This window comes from Pongo abelii, chromosome 12 (assembly GCF_028885655.2).
Source record: "Pongo abelii isolate AG06213 chromosome 12, NHGRI_mPonAbe1-v2.0_pri, whole genome shotgun sequence".
Taxonomy (NCBI): Eukaryota; Metazoa; Chordata; class Mammalia; order Primates; family Hominidae; genus Pongo; species Pongo abelii.
Window position 1 is genome coordinate 47289803 of NC_071997.2, and position 20278 is coordinate 47310080.

Consider the following 20278-nt stretch of genomic DNA (forward strand, 5'->3'; position numbering starts at 1 on the left):
TGAGCCCAGATCCACCCCCAATACCACTCCTGGATATATGTATTGCTGTAACCTACACTATAAAATCTGAAGGTCCTCCTCCAATCCCAAACACCTTCCAGTATTTAAAGCCTCCTAAATATTTCTGTTTATTCTCTCCTGTCTAGTTTTCCCATGGGTATTGCTATATCTCCATGTTCAATCCCTCATTTTGCTTTTATTATAGCTTTGTGAATTGTTGCACCTCTTCCTAACCTAAAAGACCATAATTGCTAACCAGTGTTTGTAAGTTAGAGCAAAATTTATTATCAAGACCCATACGCCTTTCAGGATATGCCCCCGGCTTACCTTTTTTAGTGTTGTTGAAGACACAACTGCCCTCCATACACACTTCCTCTTTTGGAGCTACTAACTGTTTCTCTAGTAGTGCCATGTCCCACATACTGTTGGCCTCCCGTCACTCCCACACCTTTATTGAGGTATCATTGGTATCCAAAAAACTGCACATAATTAATGTAAACAACCTGGTGAGTTTTGACATATGTATATACTTATGTTGCTATCTCCACAATCCATATGGTAAACATATCCATGACCTCCGACAATTTCTTTGTGCCACCCACTTTTTTATTTTGGTTAGAATACTTAACATGAAATCTACTCTCTTGATAAATTAAAGTACAAAATACCTTATGATTAACTGTAAGTGCTATATTGTACAACAGATCTCTGTAACTTACTCATGTTGTATAACTATAATTTTATGCTTACTGAATAACAACTCCCCATTTTCCTCCTCCCTCTATCCTGTGATACTCACCATTCTCTTGTCTACTTCTAGACTTTTGACTATTATAGAGGCCTCATATAAGAGGAATAATGCAGTATTTGTCCTTCTGTGACTAACTTATTTCACTTAGCATAATGTCAGTCAGGTCCATCCATGTTGTCACAAATGGTAGGATTTCTTTCTTTTCTAAGGATAAATAGTATTCCGTTGTATGTATATAGTATACTTCCTGTATCCATTTATATGTTGATGGACATTGGGGTTGTTTCCATATTTTGGCTACTACGAATGATTATCTCCATCAGCTTTTGGTAGGCAGAGACTATGTCATCTTTGATATCCAGCATCTATCATAATAGTACTAATCAATATTTTCTGAATTAATCCATAAACGAATGCCTAAAAAACTCACCATTAGCAAGTATTGCCACCTGGATAAAGCATTGTCTTTTTACTCCTATCTTTTTTAAAAAATGAGTTTCAATGAGATATAATTTAAAAAACCATAAAATTCACATAAAACTTATATATAAAAGAATATATATTGAAAATATATCTATTCCTATATAATTATATATATATAAAAATTCATTAATTTTTGGTAAATTTACAGAGTTGTCCAACCATCATTGCAATCTAATTTTAGAACATTTCCATTTCCCCCCAAAAGAAATCTTGTGTCCATTTGCAGTCAGTCAGTCCCCATGTCTACTCCCTATCCCATGAAACCACTGAACTACTTTCCATCTCTATAGAATTGACTAGTCTGGAAATTTCACATACATAGAATTGTACTTGTGGGCTTTTGTGTCTGGCTTCTTTTACTTAGCATAATGTTTTTGGGATTTATTTATGTTGTTGTATGTATCAGTACTTTATTCCTTTTTATGGTGGAATAATATTCTATTTATGGATATGCCATATTTTACTTAGCCATTTACCAGTTAATGGACATTTTTGGCCATTATGAACAATGCTGTTATGAACATTTGTGTACAAGTTTTGTTTTTGTTGTTTTTTGTTTGTTTGTTTGTTTTTGAGATGGAGTTTCACTCTTTCACTCAGGCTGGAGTGCAGTGGTGTGATCTCAGCTCACTGCAACATCCGCCTTCTGGTTTCAAGTGATTCTCCTGCTCCAGCCTCCTGAGTAGCTGGGATTACAGGTGTGCACTACCACACCCAGCTAATTTTTGTATCTTTAGTAGAGACAGGGTTTCACCATGTTGGCCAGGCTGGTCTCGAACTCCTGACCTCATGATCCGCCCGCCTGGGCCTCCCAAAGTGCTGGGATTACAGGCGTGAGCCACTGCGCCCGGCCTTGTGTACAGGTTTTTGTGAGGACATATGTTTTAATTTTTTCTAAGTACATATCTGGGAGTAGAATTGCTAAGTCATATGGCAACTTTATTTAAAAATGTTTTCAAAGCAGCAGGACAATTTTACATTGCCACCAGCAGGTATGAGGGTTCCAATTTTCTCATATGCTCACCAGCATTTGTTATTGTCTTTTAAAATTATAGTCATCCTAGTAGGTGTGAAGCGGCATTTCATTAGAGATTTAACTTTCATTTCCCTCATGACAAATTGAGCATCTTCTCATGTGCTTACTGGGCATTTGTATGTCTTCTTTGGTGAAATGTCTATTCAAATAAAATCTTCAACCATTTTAATATTGAGTTATTTTTCTTATTGTTGAGTTGTAAGAGGTCTTTATATACTTTGGATACAAGCCCTTATCAGATATATGATTTGCAAATATTTTCTCTCAGTCTGTGTCTTATGTTTTCACTTTCTTGACAGTGTGTGTTGAAGTGTAAAAGTTTTAGATGTTGATGAAGTCCAATTTATGTTTTCTTTTTTGTGTCATATCTCGGAAGTCAGTGACTAACCCCAAATCACAATTTACTCCAAAGCTCTCCTCTAAGAGATTTACCTTTATCTGTTAATTGTAGGTCTGTCACCCATTTTGAATTAATTTTTGTGTATGGTATAAAGGTCCAAATTTATCCTTTTGTTCATGGACACCCAATTGCCCCAGCATCATGTAATGAAAAGACTATCCTTCCTCCATTGAATTGCCTTGGCACCTTTGTTGAAAATCAGTGGTCATAAATATAAAAGTCATTTTTGGATTCTCAATTCTGTTCCATTGATTTATAAGCCTATTGTTTTTAAAAAAACATATATATTATTTCTCAACACAAGGTCCATCAATTCAAGACATTTTTGTAAGCAATGATACCAGCCATTCAGTCCATCCCTAAAGAACTGATGGTCTTGGGAGTTTAACCATGTCATTGCAGTCTTTTTTTATATTAACCGAAGAAAAATGGGTGCCCTTTAACAAAATTTTAATATTAGGAAACACGGAAGTCAGAGGGAGCCAAATTAGGTCCGTAAAGTGAATACCTAATGATTTCCCATAAAAACTCTTGCAAAAGTGCTCTAGTTTGATGAGAGGCCTGAATAGCATTGTTGGAGTGGAGAAGGACTCTCTGGTGAAGTGTTCTTAGGCATTTTCCTGCTAAAGCTTTGGCTAACTTTTTAAAAATACTCCCATAATAAGCAGATGTTATCATTCTTTGGCCCTCCAGAACATCAAGAAGCAAAATGCCTTGAGCATTCCAAAAAACTGTTGCCATGAGCTTTGTTCTTGACTAGTCTGCTTTTGCTTTGACTGGACCACTTCCATCCCTTGGTAGCCATGGCTTTGATTGTGCTTTGTCTGCAGGATTGTACTGGTAAAGTCATGCTCCATTTCCTGTTATAATTCTTCAGAGAAATGCTTTAGGATCTTGACTGCACTTGTTTAAATTTCCACTGAAAGCTTTGCTCTTATCTGCCTCTGATCTGGATCTAAGAGTTTTGGCACCTATTGAGTGGAAAGTTTGCTCAAGTTTAATTTTCAGTCAAAATTGTGTAAAATGAACCTATTGAGATGTCTATGGTGTTGGCTGTTGTTTCTGCTGTTAATTGTTGGTGCGCTTCAGTGAGGGCATGAATAAGATTATTTTTTTCTTTGCAAATTGATGTGGATGGGCTGCTGTTGTGGGCTTCATCTTCAACACTGTTTTGGCCCTTCTTAAAACTAGTTATCCATTTATAAACTGCCACTGATTTGATTGGGGCATTGTCCTTATAAACTTTTTGTAAAGTATCAATATTTCGCCATTCTTCCACACAAGCTTCACTGTAAATCTGATGCTTGTTCTGCTTCATTTTAGCAGAATTGATGTTACCCTGGCAAGGGCTCCTTGCAAATTGATGTCTTATCCTTCTTAGTGCCTCAAACTAGATCCAGAAATGGAATTTTCAACACAGATTGAAGATCCAAATTTGTAAGAACTGAACACCTTTCTTAATTTTCCCATAAAATCAGTCTTATTTACAGCAATACTTTGGGATATTTGTTGCTGAGATGTCCTGTTTTCTTCAGCGCAACTTTCTGACAGCTCTGAGACTCTTCTGACCAAGACTAGGTGCTGGCCTGGAGGGAACAGTGGATGGGTGCCACATAAAAAGAAATGGACCTGATAAAGGCTCTGCTCCCTTCATGCCAGAAACAAAAAATGTGATAAAGCTATGGTCACCACTGCCAAGTCAAAATCTATGTCTATTCTTATGCCAGTGCCACAATGACTTGTTATAATTTTGCAGTAAGTTTTGAAATTGGGAAACGTTACTCTTTTGCTTCATTCTTTTTTTCAAGATTGTTCTTGCCATTTGAGGCCCTTCACATTTTCATATGAATTTTATAATCAGCTTATCAATTCCTGCAACATGCTAGTTGATCTGGGTGTAACAGTCTGCTGTTACATAGGGATTGCATTAAATCTATAGATCAGTCTGGCAAATTACTTTTTACCTCCAGAATTACTTCCACAGCAGTAGAGACTGAGGTAACCTGAAACATCAAGGATTCTAGGAGAGGGAGAAGGAAAAGGAAAATGAGAAACAGGAAAACTCAGGGTAAGCAGAGGATACCAGAGAACAATTTTGCCTACATCACCACTTTGCTAAGCAATTTTGGCCCCATTGGGATGGCTTGGGGCAGGAGTACAAAATAACCTCCCAAACTCCAGGCCTTTCCCTATTGGTTCACTCTGGGGACTGGTCCTAATCTATTTTTACTGTTATTTTGCTGCCTTCATCTCAAACATGTTTTAAGGTTTCATTTTACCTTTTAGGCTCTAGATCACCTGATATCCTTCTGCTGTTCTCCATTTCCCTTACTTGCCAATGAAAATCATCGATTTCCTTTCTGTCTCTTTTCAGAGCTCCTCCTTCCCCCACTTCCCAGTGCAAATATCCTCTCCCTTACTACTTGAGCCCACATGGTCCAAATTGGTTCTAATTTTGGCAACAAGATCCCTATGTAGTCACAGTTAATATTTACCAAAAATTTAATTCCTGAAAGATTTTTCCTTTTTCACAGGTATATGTGAATTAACAGGTCTCTACTAGTCAATTAATGTTCAGGTTCTTTTGAATCATGGACTCTGGAGGTTACACTGTTTGGGTTCAAAGCTTGGCCCCAGCACTTTGTAAATGGTGTGCCTCAGTTTTCTCATGTGTAGCACGGTGATAATAACAGTCCTCACATTGTAAGGTTGTTATGAGGATTAAATCTGCTAATTCTTGGGAAGTGCTTAAAATAGTGCTTGGCATGTAGTAAGCACTATTTTTCCTATTATTATTATTTGACAAAGCAGCTGTCCCATTTTCTATGTGTGACTATTCTCATGATGTCCTTATATGTTCTTGTCACAATCTTGTCTTCACACAAGGAACATCAAAAATCATCATCACCACCATTAAACACTGGGGGAGGACACCATCTTTGTAACTGCCAGGTGGGAGTAAACCAACAACTTTGTGGTACATAGATGGAAGCCCTGGCCACAAGGATGTACTCACCAGTAATGTAAATTAGTGCATCCCAGGGAATCTTTCCTTCTTTACAATAGAGATTGAGGTTCAGTAAAGCACATTCCCTGTCACTGTCATTAAATTCATAGCAGATATTCCAACCAAGGGGGCCAAACTTCTTTCTCTCCTAAAATGAAAAATGAAAATGGTCTGAAATAAAATTTGATAAAATTAATTTTGTGTAAAATATTGGAAACTAAAGAACTTTCCATTGAAATTGGGCATCCCCACACTGCAAAATCAGTAAAATCATGTGGCTCGACTTCAGCTAGGCTTTCACCAGACAGAGGAAGCACCTCTTCCTTCCATACTGGCTCCTCCCCATATTTCCAAAAGAAGATTTGCTATTACCAGAAATCTGATAGACCTGTCAAAAGAACATTTTTCCTTTGGGATAAAATAAAGCATTTTCTCATCAAAGTAGGAAAAAAAAATTTCACCTACAGTCTTTTGGCATAAGAATACTGACCCTGTAATCATCCATCTGGTGGAGAGAGCTACTCCCTACTGTTTTAAGGAGTCTGTCCATGATTTTTCAGTTATGCCACACACAGAATCATATTTTTTGTTTCATGGCATACCATCATGAAATCCTCCCCCAACTTCCTTTGTTATCTCCCTATCCTACCTTAATTTCTTAAATTTGAAACTGATAATTATGCCAGAGGTTTGATTCCAAGTTCCCAGCTCTTGATCTCAAAATTTTCCTAAAGCTTAAACTACCTCCTCATCTCAGCTGCTTTTGTTAGCGGAACAAGGGCCTCACCCAGAACCTCTGATCCCAACCTGTCAGACCTCCTCTAAGACCTTTTAACCTATTTATCTTATATCTGGCTTCTTTTCTTTCTTTTTTTTTTTTTTTGAGACAGTCTTTCTCTGTCACCCAGGCTAGAGTGCAGTGGCACGATCACTGTTCATTCAGCCTTGACCTCCCAGGCTCAAGCAATCCTCCCACCTCAGCCTCCTGAGTAGCTGGGACTACAGGTGTGTGCCACCATGCCTGGGTATTTTTTTAAACTTTTGTAGAGATGGGGTTTCGCTGTGTTGCCCAGACTGGTCTGGAACTCCTGGGCTCAAGCGAACTGCCCACGTTGGCCTCCCAAAATGTTGGGATTACAAGGATGAGCCACTATGTACAGTCTGATTCATTCATTCATTCATTCATTCATTCATTCTTTCTTTCTTTCTTTCTTTCTCTGTAGACCACACACATTTGAAAACCGGGAAGCTAATATAGTAAATATGCCACCTATGAGGAAATCTATTTTGTGCTTGTTGAACTTAATTGAACCTACTGCATTCATCCAATTGATGGTATTCTGTAGGCAGATCAGACAAGAGGTGAGAGCTGAAGCTGTGAAATACGGAGGCAAGGGGAGTATAGAAATTGAATGAAAACAACTTGGGTTCAGACACAGAATGGGGCCTTCAGCATTTCACAATGACATTTATAAGCTTTCACTTAATTATTACTATTTATTTATTTCATAATACACTTCCTTGTTGCCATTAAAAAGCAGAGTTGAGTGTACCTGAATAATTGCATGGAAGAAACAAATGCCAAATATTATTTGTCTCCATTTTTTTCCAAGTATATTTTCTTCAAAAAACGAAGGTGTCATTTCAGTAAATGCTCGTCTGATATTTGCACGTAAGCCTTTTGGAGGCTCATTGGTCACCTGGATTTAGATAGAATATACGTGGCAGAGAGAGTGATTTTATAGATTTGCATTATTTCTGAATAACACACATAGACTGAAGCCATTGAAATGATGTAGGTAGCTGATGTTCATGGGGAGGTGGGGACCATTCCTGGCATGTTCGAGCCTGCTTTGATTATCTTGCTCAGGCACAGTCCAGGGAGAATAGGGAATGGCAGGGTTCTCAGACCTACAGTGGTTGAACCACATGACAAGAACCTCAGACACTTCCATTTAGTGTCCATTTTTTCTAAACACAGGTCAGAAAGCATGCTCAGGGTTTCCTCATTGAATTTTGCATCATCCCAACATAGGGCATTGTTCCATAGTTTGTCCCCTGATGTCCCATGACATGGGACAGGGAGGGAAGAAGCACCTCTTGTTCCTCATATGCAGAGGCTTGCCACAGATCATAAATTTCCAGCATTGAAATCCAGCAGCCATACTAGTATGGCTTGTAGGCCTTCCTGTCTCTCAAATGCTGAAACATTCCCTTAACTCTGGAAGGGGTTCTCTTCTCATCACTCTGTACCCTTAACATTTTCTTGTTAGGGTGACAGCTGGGAGAGCTGAATGACCCATAGGACTAGAATATGCAAGGATGGGGTTGGGAAATCGTTTCTCTGCTTGTTATAGGTGAAAAGATACTGACTTCACCTCCCCATGCTGGCCACACAGACCACCACATGCTTCTGTGCAGGCTCTGATCTCCTGGGAGGCACTAGGTGAATATTCTGAAACCAACCATTTCACATTGTTCCAACCATATGCATACATTACCTTGACAGAATTTTGAAGAACTGTAACAGGAAATGTATTACTAGGCATGGAGCTTAAAAAAAGTCGAAAAGTGTCCTTGATAGCAGTATCTGTTTAAAACAAAGATAAAACAACCAAAAAGGAAAATGTTTAGTTGGTAGTAGCACTTTTCTATAAGAAATGATTATTCTAGAGAAGGAAAAAATGCTATAAGCTTTGTTTAAAGACCTAGTTAATCCATTACAAGTATATTGTAAACTTTCTAAACGGGAGTAAGATGCATTGTTTTAGAAATTTCATGTTAGGAAGGTTTGGCAGTCTAGAAGCAGGCACATTTGGGTAAATAAATTAGGAACACGTTAATTTTTAATACTTGCTGAACTATTAAGGGCCTTATCTTTGAAATGGGAAACATTTTCAGTTGAAAAAGAGGGCAGTTATTGCCCATGTATTTATTCTCATGAGGATTTTTTGACCGTTCAATTTAACACAAGTTGCATGAAAATGGCCAAAAAGCCCTACTGAGAAAAGAATTCTCCCCTCAGCAGAAAAGTTGCAAAGGAAACAAGGGAGCAAGGATATGGAGAGACCCCATGTGTGGCATTAGCACGTTAAGTCTATGCACTTACTTTCTGAGCTATGGACAGAGGACCCAAGAAAGAATGAGCTCCACTGTAGGTTCAAAAGGCCAAAGTAAAGTTGGAAAAATCATTGTTCCCATCATAGGAAGACACAGGCATCATCCAAGGACAACTTCCTTGGCATTGGTTCTTAAGCACATATTGTGCTGTTTCTCAAACACGCTAGGCTGGCTCTCTCACTAGGGCCTTTGCACTGGCTGTTCCCTCAGATTCCCTCACTTTCTTCATGTCTTGGTCAAATATCACCTTCTCAAAGAGGACTACTCAGATTAAACCAGTTAAAATTGCTATCTTCCTTGCTCCCTACTCATATCCCATCTCAATCTTTCTGATCCTCCTTACCTTACTCTCCTTGTTATTTTTTCCAAAGCACAACCATGTTCTAACACAACGTATATGTTACTTATTTACCATGTGGTTTATTCTTTGTCTGTCTCCCCCCCAACTACAATGGAAACTATGAGGACAAATATCTATGGTTGTTTTGTTCATCAACATATCCTAGAACAATATATGATACATAGTAGGTCCTTAATTATTTATGGAATGAATGACAGCAAATCAAAGCTGATTTCATGCTTCTTGGTGTGGTAATCTAAATTCACAAGCCACATTAAATAGCCCAAATTAAAAGTTAGTTCTACCAAATTCTAGAGCAACATTAACACTGCTTGCATAGTAAAAACTATTAGGCAAAGAAGTCAAACAACAACCAAAGTTTTAGGGCCAATGGTTTCAGTAACCAAAAAACCAAAGAAAGAAGGCGGCCAGGTTTGGAGAAGGATTTTTTCCATACTTTTGTTCTTATAATTGCAAAAGCACCAAGCTTCTTAACCTTCATAGACATCATAGTATTTTAGGGCTGGACATCTTAGAAATCATCTTAGTACAGGACTTTTCATGATGATGTCGTGTAGTCATTTTACAGCTGAGGAGACTGGCCCAGAAGAAAGATATGACATGCACAGTCAGGAAGTGGTGAGGCAGAACTCTACAGAGGTGTTAGGATTTCAAGTCCTGTGGTTTTATTCGTTTTGTTTTTTTTTTTCTTTTTCTTCCTCTTGTATTTTCAGCTTATTACCTGAATGTATTTTATTTCATACTGGTTCAAGTTAAACATCAGAACTTAAATGGTTAGGTGATAAATGATTATAGCAAGGGCCAGAAGAGGATTTTTTCTATCCACTTAAGTTTAGTAAGCACTTAAAATACACAAACTACTTCAGCTGGCTTCATTGGCCGATCCAGTCTCCTTGAAGAACTGGCAAATGTTCTTGTCCTAGTTATAGTGAAACTGAATGGCATCTCCATATTCTGGAGGCTCATGTAGTACCACCACAGTAAATTGCTTTTTTGATGCCTCTCTAGCATTTTTTTCTTAATTATATTCCTAATCACTGGGGACCCCTGACCAGTACTGAAGACCTCCTTGTCATTTCTCTTTAATTATTTAAGTAGAAATAAGCCACAGGCCCAGCAGGAAGCAGGCCATCTCTTATTTGACTGCAAAAGAGTGGAAATAGTGGAGATTCTGAATGGTGGATAAAAATGAGTCCTTACCTTTGTCAGAAGCAGCCTGCAGAAGGCTTGTGGGTGAGGGCAGGGGGCCAGGAAGTGAAGGGCCTTTAGGGGAAGGCTGCTAAACCCTGAGTTGGCTCAGTGACCAGCGCAGACTGGGGACTCTGTAAAGGAGCAGCTCTTCACCTTAATAAGTAGCACTAAATAAAGTGATTTGCAAGATCACCTGCATAGCTCTCACCTTTCCAGAAAGCGTTCTGTAGGGAGGGCATGAATAAAGGCCTCAAAGAAAGGGCTCTCTCTGGATATGCTTGCCTGGAGGTTCTTCCCCAGGGCTTCACAGCAGAGTGGTAGAGTGGGACCCATGCAATTTGTTACCAATAAAATAGTTCCCGAGGTTTTGGTTATTTTTATAGCAACACTTTAAAATGAGTAGATTCTAATTCCACTTCCTTTCTTTGCAGCCCATTACACTTTCTTGAGTAGGCAAAAAAGTGGTGAGATAAAACTGGTGCTAGCAACTGTGAGTAACGCTGGGCACCCCCATGGGTTGGGTGTGGCTCTGAGGCACATGTAAAGGTTAGTTGTCATGCGGGTTACAGAAGATAAAAGGTGGTAAAACACTACTCTAAGGGAATTGGTGGTAATTTGAACTCTGTTCCTTTACATTTCTCATTTTATAGGGAAGGATTTAATTTCCTTTGTTTGTCCTAAGTATATTTTTCTTTTTATTATGCCTATAAGTAATATATTTCAAATTCAAATGACTTGTCATAGAAAGCAATAAGAAACAGAAATGATCCAGTGGATCCTAGCCTCAACTTGGAATTCTGAAGGCCTTTTATCAAACTCTGGTTGTGTAAATTAGCTAAATCTGTTTAGGCCTCAAATTGCTCCTCTTTCATATATGGAAACACAGTGCCTACAATAATGAATTACTATAAGGAATGAATTCAACAAGAAAAGGTTACATAAAAATGTTATTATTATGCAAGGGCTATGTGCTCAACATACCTGGATCTGTGAAGGTTTTAATGAGCTCTTCCATTGCCAACATCCAAGAAACAGCAAGATGGCAGTTTTGCAAAAATACCCAGTTTCCTGATTTCATTGCATCCTTGATCATTTTTTCAGCAATAGGTCCTTGTCCTTGCCCCAGTGAAATTGACTGCACCCTGAATTGAACAGCAACAACACAATAGCATCTTATGCTATTTTAAAGCAAAATTAATATGAAGAAATGTAAATACAGTAGACTCTTGCTTAGGATATATATACATTTTGAATCCTCATTCCAATAGGAGTACAAATATGTTTTCCTTATTTCTTGTTTTTAAAATTATTTTTAGCATGACCCACACAGAAAAGTGCAAAAACCGAATATACAGCTCTACAAATGATCACAAATCAATACCTGTGGTTGAGAAGAGACCTGTACTGATACACTAGAGACATTTCTCTCATGCCTGTCTCCACCTCAATGATTTCCCCCTTCCTTCTTCCCACAGGTAATCATTATCCTAACTTCTAACAACACTATAGATCAGTTTTTAAACACTTAAAAAATTAAAGTCTAACATATATACAGAAAAATACATATTATTAGTGTATGGCTCAATGAATTCTCACAATGCAAATGTGCACATGTACCACCACCTAGGTCAAAAAACAGTACCCCTCCTTATCCCAAAAGGCAAAAACAATTTTGAATTCTAATGCCATTGATTAATCACACAACATCTGTGAAAGCCAGTGCGGGAAACTAGCTACAACTAAGAAACCTGTGCAAAGTGTTGGCTCTCTGAAAGCACCCAGAAACAAAGCCAATGAACTATACACAACATACACCACAGTCAAGCCCTCAAAGGAAAACAGGAATACAAAAATAAAAAGCCTCAACGAAATGACAGAAACTTGAAAATGATAAACACTAGCCCCCTTGGATAATTAGGAATCAGCACAAGAATTCTGGCAATTCAAAAAATCAGTGTTTCCTTACCTCTAAAAGATTGCAATGTATCCAACCAGATTGAAATGTCTGAAATGACAGACATAGAATTCAGAATCTGGATGGCAATGAAGCTCAATGAGATCTAAGAGAAAGTTGAAATCCAGTCCAAAGAAGCCAGTAAAATGATCCAAGAGTTGAAAGATGACATAGCTATATGAAGAAAAAACAAAACTGAACTCCTGGAATTGAAAAATTCACTACAGGAATTTCAAAATACAATTAGAAGCATTAACAACATACTAGGCCAAGTCAAAAAAAGAATTTCAGAGCTAAAAGACTGTCCCTCAAAACAACCCAGTTAGGCAAAAGTAAAGAAAAAAGAATTTAAAAAATGGACAAAGCCTATGAGAAATATGAGATTATGCAAATAGATAAAACCTATGCCATACTGGCATTCCTGAGAGAGGAGAAAAGGTAAAAAACTTGGGTAACATATTTGAGAATATAGTCCATGAAAGTTTTCCCAATATTGCTAGGGAGGTTGACATGCAATTTCAAGAAATTCAGGGAAACCCTGGGTGATACTATATTAGATGACCATCCCCAAGACACATAGTCATCAAACTTTCCATGATCAATGTGAAAAAAAAAAAATTCTTAAAGGCAGCTAGAGGAAAAGGTCAGATCACTTACAAAGGTCATCCTATTGGGCTAACAGCAGACTTCTCAGCAAAAACATTACAAGCCAGAAGAGATAACAGAACTATATTCAGCATTCTTAAAGAAAAGAAATTCTAACCAACAATTTCATATCCTGTCAGACTAAGCTTCATAAGCAAAGGAGAAATAAAAGCTTTTCCAGATAAGCAATTGCTAAGGCAATTCTTTACCACTAGACCAGCATTACAAAAGATTCATAAAAGAGCTCTAAACATGGAAATGAAGGAGTGATACCTGCTATCACAAAGACACACTTAAGTCCAGAGCCCATAGACTCTATAAAGCAACTACACAATCAAGACTACAAAGCAACCAGCTAAAAACATCACAATAGGATCAAAACCTTACATATCAATATTAACCTTGGATATAAGTGGTCTAAACACCCCATTTGACAGGCACAGAGTAGCAAGTTGGATAAAAAAATCAGACCCAACCATCTATCTTCAAGAGACCCATTTCTCATGTAACAAAACCAATAGGCTCAAAGTAAAGGGGTGGAGAAAGATCTATCATGCAAAAGGAAAAAAAGAGAAGAGGAAGTGACTATTCTTATATTGTAGAAATAAGACTAAATTGACAACAGTAACAAAGGACAAAGTAGGGCATTACATAACGGTAATGGGTTGAATTCAACAAAAAGACTTAACTATCCTAAATATAGATGCACCCAACATTGGAATACCCAGATTCATAAAACAACTACTTCAAGACCTACAAAAAGACTTGGAAAGCCACATCATAATAGTGGGGGCACTTCAACATCCCACTGACAGTATTAGACAGATCATTGTGGCAGAAAACTAACAAAAAAATTCTGGGCATAAATTAGACAATCAATTGGATCTAAGAGCTATCTATAGAATACTCCACCCATCAACCACAGAATATACATTTTTTTCATCTGCATATAGAACATAGTCTAAGATCAACCACATGCTCAACCATAATAGATTTGATGGATTCAAAAAGATCAAAATCATACCAAGCATGCTCTCAGACAACAGTAGAATTGAAATAGAAATCAATACCAAGATCTCTCAAAACCACACAATTACATGGAAACTAAGCAACTTTATTCTGAGTGACTTTTGGGTAAACAACATATTAAGGCAGAATTAAAACACTTCTTTGAAACAAATGAAAAGAGACACACAATATGCTGAAATCTCTGGGATGCAGCAAAAGCAGTGTTAAAAGTTTACAATGTGTCTGGGTGCAGTGCCTGTAATCCCAGCACTTTGGGAGGCTGAGGTGGAGGGAACTTGAACTCAGTTTGAGATCATCCTGGGCAACCTGGCAAAACCCTGTCTCTGCAAAAAATACAGAAATTAGCCAGGCATAGTGGTGTGTGCCTGTAGTCCCAGCTACTTGGGAGGTACAGGAGGGAGGATCACCTGACCCTGGGGAGGTTGAGGCTGCAGTGAGTCATGATCACTCCACCACAGTACAGCCTGGGCAACAGAGTGAGACCCTGTCTCAAAAAAAAAAAAAAAGTTTATAGTGCTAAATTCCTACATTGAGAATTAGATTCACGATCTAATATTGCAATTAGAGGAACTAGAAAAACAAGAACAAACAAATCCTGAAGTTAGCAGAAGAAAAAGAATAACTAAAATCAGAGCAGAACTAAATGAAATTGGGACCCCAAAATCCATAGAAAGAATTAATAAACCCTCACTTGCCGCCGACGACCTGTCTCGCCGCGCGCACGCCGTGCCGCCACCCCGCAGAAATGCTTCGGTTACCCACAGTCTTTCGCCAGATGAGACCGGTGTCCAGGGTACTGGCTCCTCATCTCACTCGGGCTTATGCCAAAGTTGTAAAATTTGGTGCAGATGCCCGAGCCTTAATGCTTCAAGGTGTAGACCTTTTAGCCGATGCTGTGGCCGTTACAATGGGGCCAAAGGGAGGAACAGTGATTATTGAGCAGAGTTGGGGAAGTCCCAAAGTAACAAAAGATGGTGTGACTATTGCAAAGTCAATTGACTTAAAGGATAAATATAAAAACATTGGAGCTAAACTTGTTCAAGATGTTGCTGATAACAAATGAAGAAGCTGGGGATGGCATTACCACTGCTACTGTACTGGCACGCTCTATAGCCAAGGAAGGCTTCGAGAAGATTAGCAAAGGTGCTAATCCAGTGGAAATCAGGAGAGGTGTGATGTTAGCTGTTGATGCTGTAATTGCTGAACTTAAAAAGCAGTCTAAACCTGTGACCACCCCTGAAGAAATTGCACAGGTTGCTACGATTTCTGCAAACGGAGACAAAGAAATTGGCAATATCATCTCTGATGCAATGAAAAAAGTTGGAAGAAAGTGTGTCATCACAGTAAAGGATGGAAAAACACTGAATGATGAATTAGAAATTATTGAAGGCATGAAGTTTGATCGAGGCTATATTTCTCCATACTTTATTAATACATCAAAAGGTCAGAAATGTGAATTCCAGGATGCCTATGTTCTGTTGAGTGAAAAGAAAATTTCTAGTGTTCAGTCCATTGTACCTGCTCTTGAAATTGCCAATGCTCACCATAAGCCTTTGGTCATAATCGCTGAAGATGTTGATGGAGAAGCTCTAAGTACACTCATCTTGAATAGGCTAAAGGTTGGTCTTCAGGTTGTGGCAGTCAAGGCTCCAGGGTTTGGTGACAATAGAAAGAACCAGCTTAAAGATATGGCTATTGCTACTGGTGGTGCAGCGTTTGGAGAAGAGGGGTTGACCCTGAATCTTGAAGACGTTCAGCCTCATGACTTAGGAAAAGTTGGAGAGGTCATTGCGACCTAAGACGATGCCATGCTCTTAAAAGGAAAACGTGACAAGGCTAAAATTGAAAAACGTATTCAAGAAATCATTGAGCAGTTAGATGTCACAACTAGTGAATATGAAAAGGAAAAACTGAATGAATGGCTTGCAAAACTTTCAGATGGAGTAACTGTGCTGAAGGTTGGTGGGACAAGTGACGTTGAAGTGAATGAAAAGAAAGACAGAGTTACAGATGCCCTTAATGCTACAAGAGCTGCTGTTGAAGAAGAAATTGTTTTGGGAGGCGGTTGTGCCCTGCTTCGATGCATTCCAGCCTTGGACTCATTGACTCCAGCTAATGAAGATCAAAAATTTGGTATAGAAATTATTAAAAGAACACTCAAAATTCCAGCAATGACCATTGCTACTAATGCAGGTGTTGAAGGATCTTTGATAGTTGAGAAAATTATGCAAAGTTCCTCAGAAGTTGGTTATGATGCTATGGTTGGAGATTTTGTGAATATGGTGGAAAAAGGAATCATTGACCCAACAAAGGTTGTGAGAACTGCTTTATTGGATGCTGCTGGTGTGGCTTCTCTGTTAACTACAGCAGAAGTTGTAGTCACAGAAATTCCTACAGAAGAGAAGGACCCTGGAATGGGTGCAATGGGTGGAATGGGAGGTGGTATGGGAGGTGGCATGTTCTAACTCCTAGACTAGTGCTTTACCTTTATTAATGAACTGTGACAGGAAGCCCAAGGCAGTGTTCCTCACCAATAACTTCAGAGAAGTCAGTTGGAGAAAACGAAGAAAAAGGCTGGCTGAAAATCACTATAACCATCAGTTACTGGTTTCAGTTGACAAAATATATAATGGTTTACTGCTGTCATTGTCCATGCCTACAGATAATTTACTTTGTATTTTTGAATAAAAAACATTTGTACATTCCTGATACTGGGTACAAGAGCCATGTACCAATGTACTGCTTTGAACTTAAATCACTGAGGCATTTTTACTACTATTCTGTTAAAATCAGGATTTTAGTGCTTGCCACCACCAGATGAGAAGTTAAGCAGCCTTTCTGTGGAGAGTGAGAATAATTGTGTACAAAGTAGAGAAATATCCAATTATGTGACAACCTTTGTGTAATAAAAATTTGTTTAAAGTTAAAAAAAAAAGAATTAATAAAGCCAGGTGCTGGAGCCACTGCCAAGTCCGGATCTCATTGCTGCGTGCCCCCGATGCCCGCTGGATGTGCATTCCTGATTCCTTTTGGTTCCAAGTCCAATATGGCAACTCTCAAGGATCAGCTGATTCATAATCTTCTACAGGAAGAAGAGACCCCCCCCAGGATAAGATTATAGTTGTTGGGGTTGGTGCTGTTGGCATCGCACAGGCCATGCCAACAAGTCCACAAAGGACTTGGTAGATGCACTTGCTCTTGTTGATGTCATGGAAGATAAACTGAAGGGAGAGATGATGGATCTCCAACATGGCAGCCTTTTCCTTAGAACACCAAAGATTTTCTCTGGCAACGACTATAATGTAACTGCAAACTCCAAGCTGGTCATTATCACTGCTTGGGCATGTGAGCAAGAGGGAGAAAGCCATCTTAATTTGGTCCAGCCTAACGTGAACATCTTTAAATTCATCATTCCTAATGTTGTAAAATACAGCCCGAACTGCAATTTGCTTATTGTTTCAAATCCAGTGGATATCTTGACCTATGTGGCTTGGAAGATAAGTGGCTTCCCCAAAAACCGTGTTATTGGAAGTGGTTGCAATCTGGATTCAGCCTGATTCTGTTACCTGATGGGGGAAGGGCTGGGAGTTCACCCATTAAGCTGTCATGTGTGGGTCCTTGGGGAACATGGAGATTCCAGTGTGCCTGTATGGAGTGGAGTGAATGTTGCTGATGTCTCCCTGAAGATTCTGCACCCAGATTTAGGGACTGATACAGATAAGTAACAGTGGAAAGAGGTTCACAAGTAGGTGATTGAGAGTGCTTATGAGGTGATCAAACTCAAAGGCTGGGACATTGGACCCTCTGTGGCAGATTTGGCAGAAAGTATAATGAAGAATCTTAGGCGGGTGCACCTAATTTCCACCATGATTAAGGGTCTCTATGGAATAAAGGATAATGTCTTCCTTAATGTTCCTTGCATTTTTGGGACAGAATGGAATCTCAGACCTCCTGAGGAAGAGACCTGTTTGAAGAAGAGTGCAGTTACGCTTTGGGGAATCCAAAAAGACCTGCAATTTTATTTTTATTTATTTATTTATTTTTTGTTATACTTTAAGTTATAGGATACATGTGCACAACGTGCAGGTTTGTTACATATGTATACATGTGCCATGTTGGTGTGCTGCACCCATTAACTCGTCATTTACATTGGGTATATCTTCTAATGCTTTCCCTCCCCCCTCCCCCCACCCCACAACAGGCCCCAGTATGTGATGTTTTCCTTCCTGTGTCCAAATGTTCTCACTGTTCAATTCCCACCTATGAGTGAAACATGCAATGTTTGGTTTTTTGTCCTTACAACAGTTTGCTGAGAATGATGGTTTCCAGCTTCATCCATGTCCCTACAAAGGACATGAACTCATCCTTTTATATGGCTGCATAGTATTCCATGGTATATATGTGCCACATTTTCTTAATCCAGTCTATCATTGGCGGATATTTGGGTTGGTTCTAAGTCTTTGCTATTGTCAATAGTGCTGCAATAAACATACGTGTGCATGTGCCTTTATAGCAGCATGATTTATAATCCTTTGGGTATATACCAGTAATGGGATGGCTGGGTCAAATGTTATCATTAAAAAGTCAGGAAACAACAGGTGCTGGAGAGGATGTGGAGAAATAGGAACACTTTTACACTGTTGATGGGACTGTAAACTAGTTCAACCATTGTGGAAGACAGTGTGGCGATTCCTCAAGGATCTAGAACTAGAAGACCTGCAATTTTAAAATATTCTGATGTCAGACCATTTCACTGTCTAGGCTACAATAGGATTTTAATTGGAGGTTGTGCATGTTGTCTTTTTTGTCTGACCTGTGATCAAAACAGTAATATTTTAAGATGCACTGGGAAAAACATCAATTCCTGAAGTTGGACATAGGAATGGTTTGTAAAATCCTACAGCTATACCCTGATGCTAGATGGTACTAATCTTGTGTAGTCCTAAACTGGTCAGTGTGAAATAGTTCTACCACCTCTGAGGCACCACTGCCAATGCTGCACATGCTGCAGTTGCCCCTTGAGCCAGATGGATGTTTACTGTGTCTTATATAACTTCCTGGCTCCTTCACTGGACATTCCTAGTCCAACATTCTTTCCCAATCAGTCACATCCTGGGATCCAGTGTGTAAATCCAATATCATATGTCTTGTGCATTATTGTTCCAAAGGATCTTATTTTGTGATCTATATATGTCAGTAGCGTACATTACCGTATAATGTGAAAAGATCTACATATAAACAATACAACCAACTATCCAAGTGTCATACCAACTAAAACCCCCAATAAACCTTGAACAGTGAAAAAAAAAAAGAATAAAACCAACAGTTTGTTTTTTGAAAGGATAAACAAGATTGATAGACCACTAAGTATATTAACAAAGAAAAAAGAGAGAAGATCCAAATAAACACAATCAGAAATGACAAAGGTGATATCACAACCAATCCTACAGAAATACAAAAGATCCTCAGAGACTATTATTAATAACTTTATGCACAGAAACATGAAAAGTCTAGAGGAAATGGATCAATTTCTGGAGACACACCACCTCCCAAGATTGAATCAGGAAAAAACAGAAATCCTGTACAGACCAATAATGAGTAATGAGATTGAATTGGGAATAAAAATCCTACCAAACAAAGCCCTGGACCAGAAAGATTCACAGTGGAATTCTACCAGATATACAAGGAATAGCTGGTACCAATCCTACTGAAACTATTCCAAAAAATCAAAAAGGAAGGACTCCTCTCTAACTCATTCTGTGAAGTCAGCATCATCCTGATACCAATATCTGGCACAGACACAACAAAAATGAAAACGTCAGGCCAATATCTATGATGAACATAGATGCAAAAATTCTCAACAAAATACTAGGAAGGTGAATCCAGCAGCATATTAAAAAGTTAATTCACCATGACCAAGTAGGCTTCATTCCTGGGATGCAATGTTGGTTCAACATACACAAATCAGCAAATGTGACTCACCACAAAAACTGAATTAAAATAAAAAAGCATATGATCATCTCAATAGACACAGAAAATGCTTTTGATAAAATCCAACATTTCTTAATGACAAAAATTATTAAAAAAGAAACTAGGCATTGAAGGGACATACTTCAAAATATTAAGAATCACCTATGACAAATCCACAGCCAATATCTTACTGAATGGGCAAAAGCTGGAACCATTCTCCTTGAGAACTGGAACAAGACAAGGATTCCTACTCTCATCACTCCTTTTCAACATAGTACTGGAAATCATAGCCAAAACAATCAGGCAGGAGAAAAAAATAAAAGACATCCAA

At 38.6% G+C, this 20278-nt stretch overlaps 1 protein-coding gene and 2 pseudogenes across 2 annotated transcripts in view; 2 read left to right on the forward strand and 1 right to left on the reverse strand.

Moving 5' to 3' along the window:
* DNAH6 (dynein axonemal heavy chain 6) overlaps positions 1-20278 on the reverse strand; it is a 325727-nt gene that overhangs the window by 30600 nt on the left and 274849 nt on the right. For both annotated transcript variants that reach the window (XM_024242264.2, XM_054547993.1), the window contains 4 exons: positions 11331-11491; positions 8179-8267; positions 7231-7377; positions 5687-5825 (listed from right to left, as the gene is read on the reverse strand). In XM_024242264.2, the coding sequence (XP_024098032.2) occupies positions 5687-5825; positions 7231-7377; positions 8179-8267; positions 11331-11491 (536 nt within the window). The remainder of the gene's footprint in view (positions 1-5686; positions 5826-7230; positions 7378-8178; positions 8268-11330; positions 11492-20278) is intronic.
* On the forward strand, positions 14668-16912 carry LOC100452339 (60 kDa heat shock protein, mitochondrial-like; annotated as a pseudogene).
* LOC103889212 (L-lactate dehydrogenase A chain-like) lies at positions 16986-17761 on the forward strand (annotated as a pseudogene).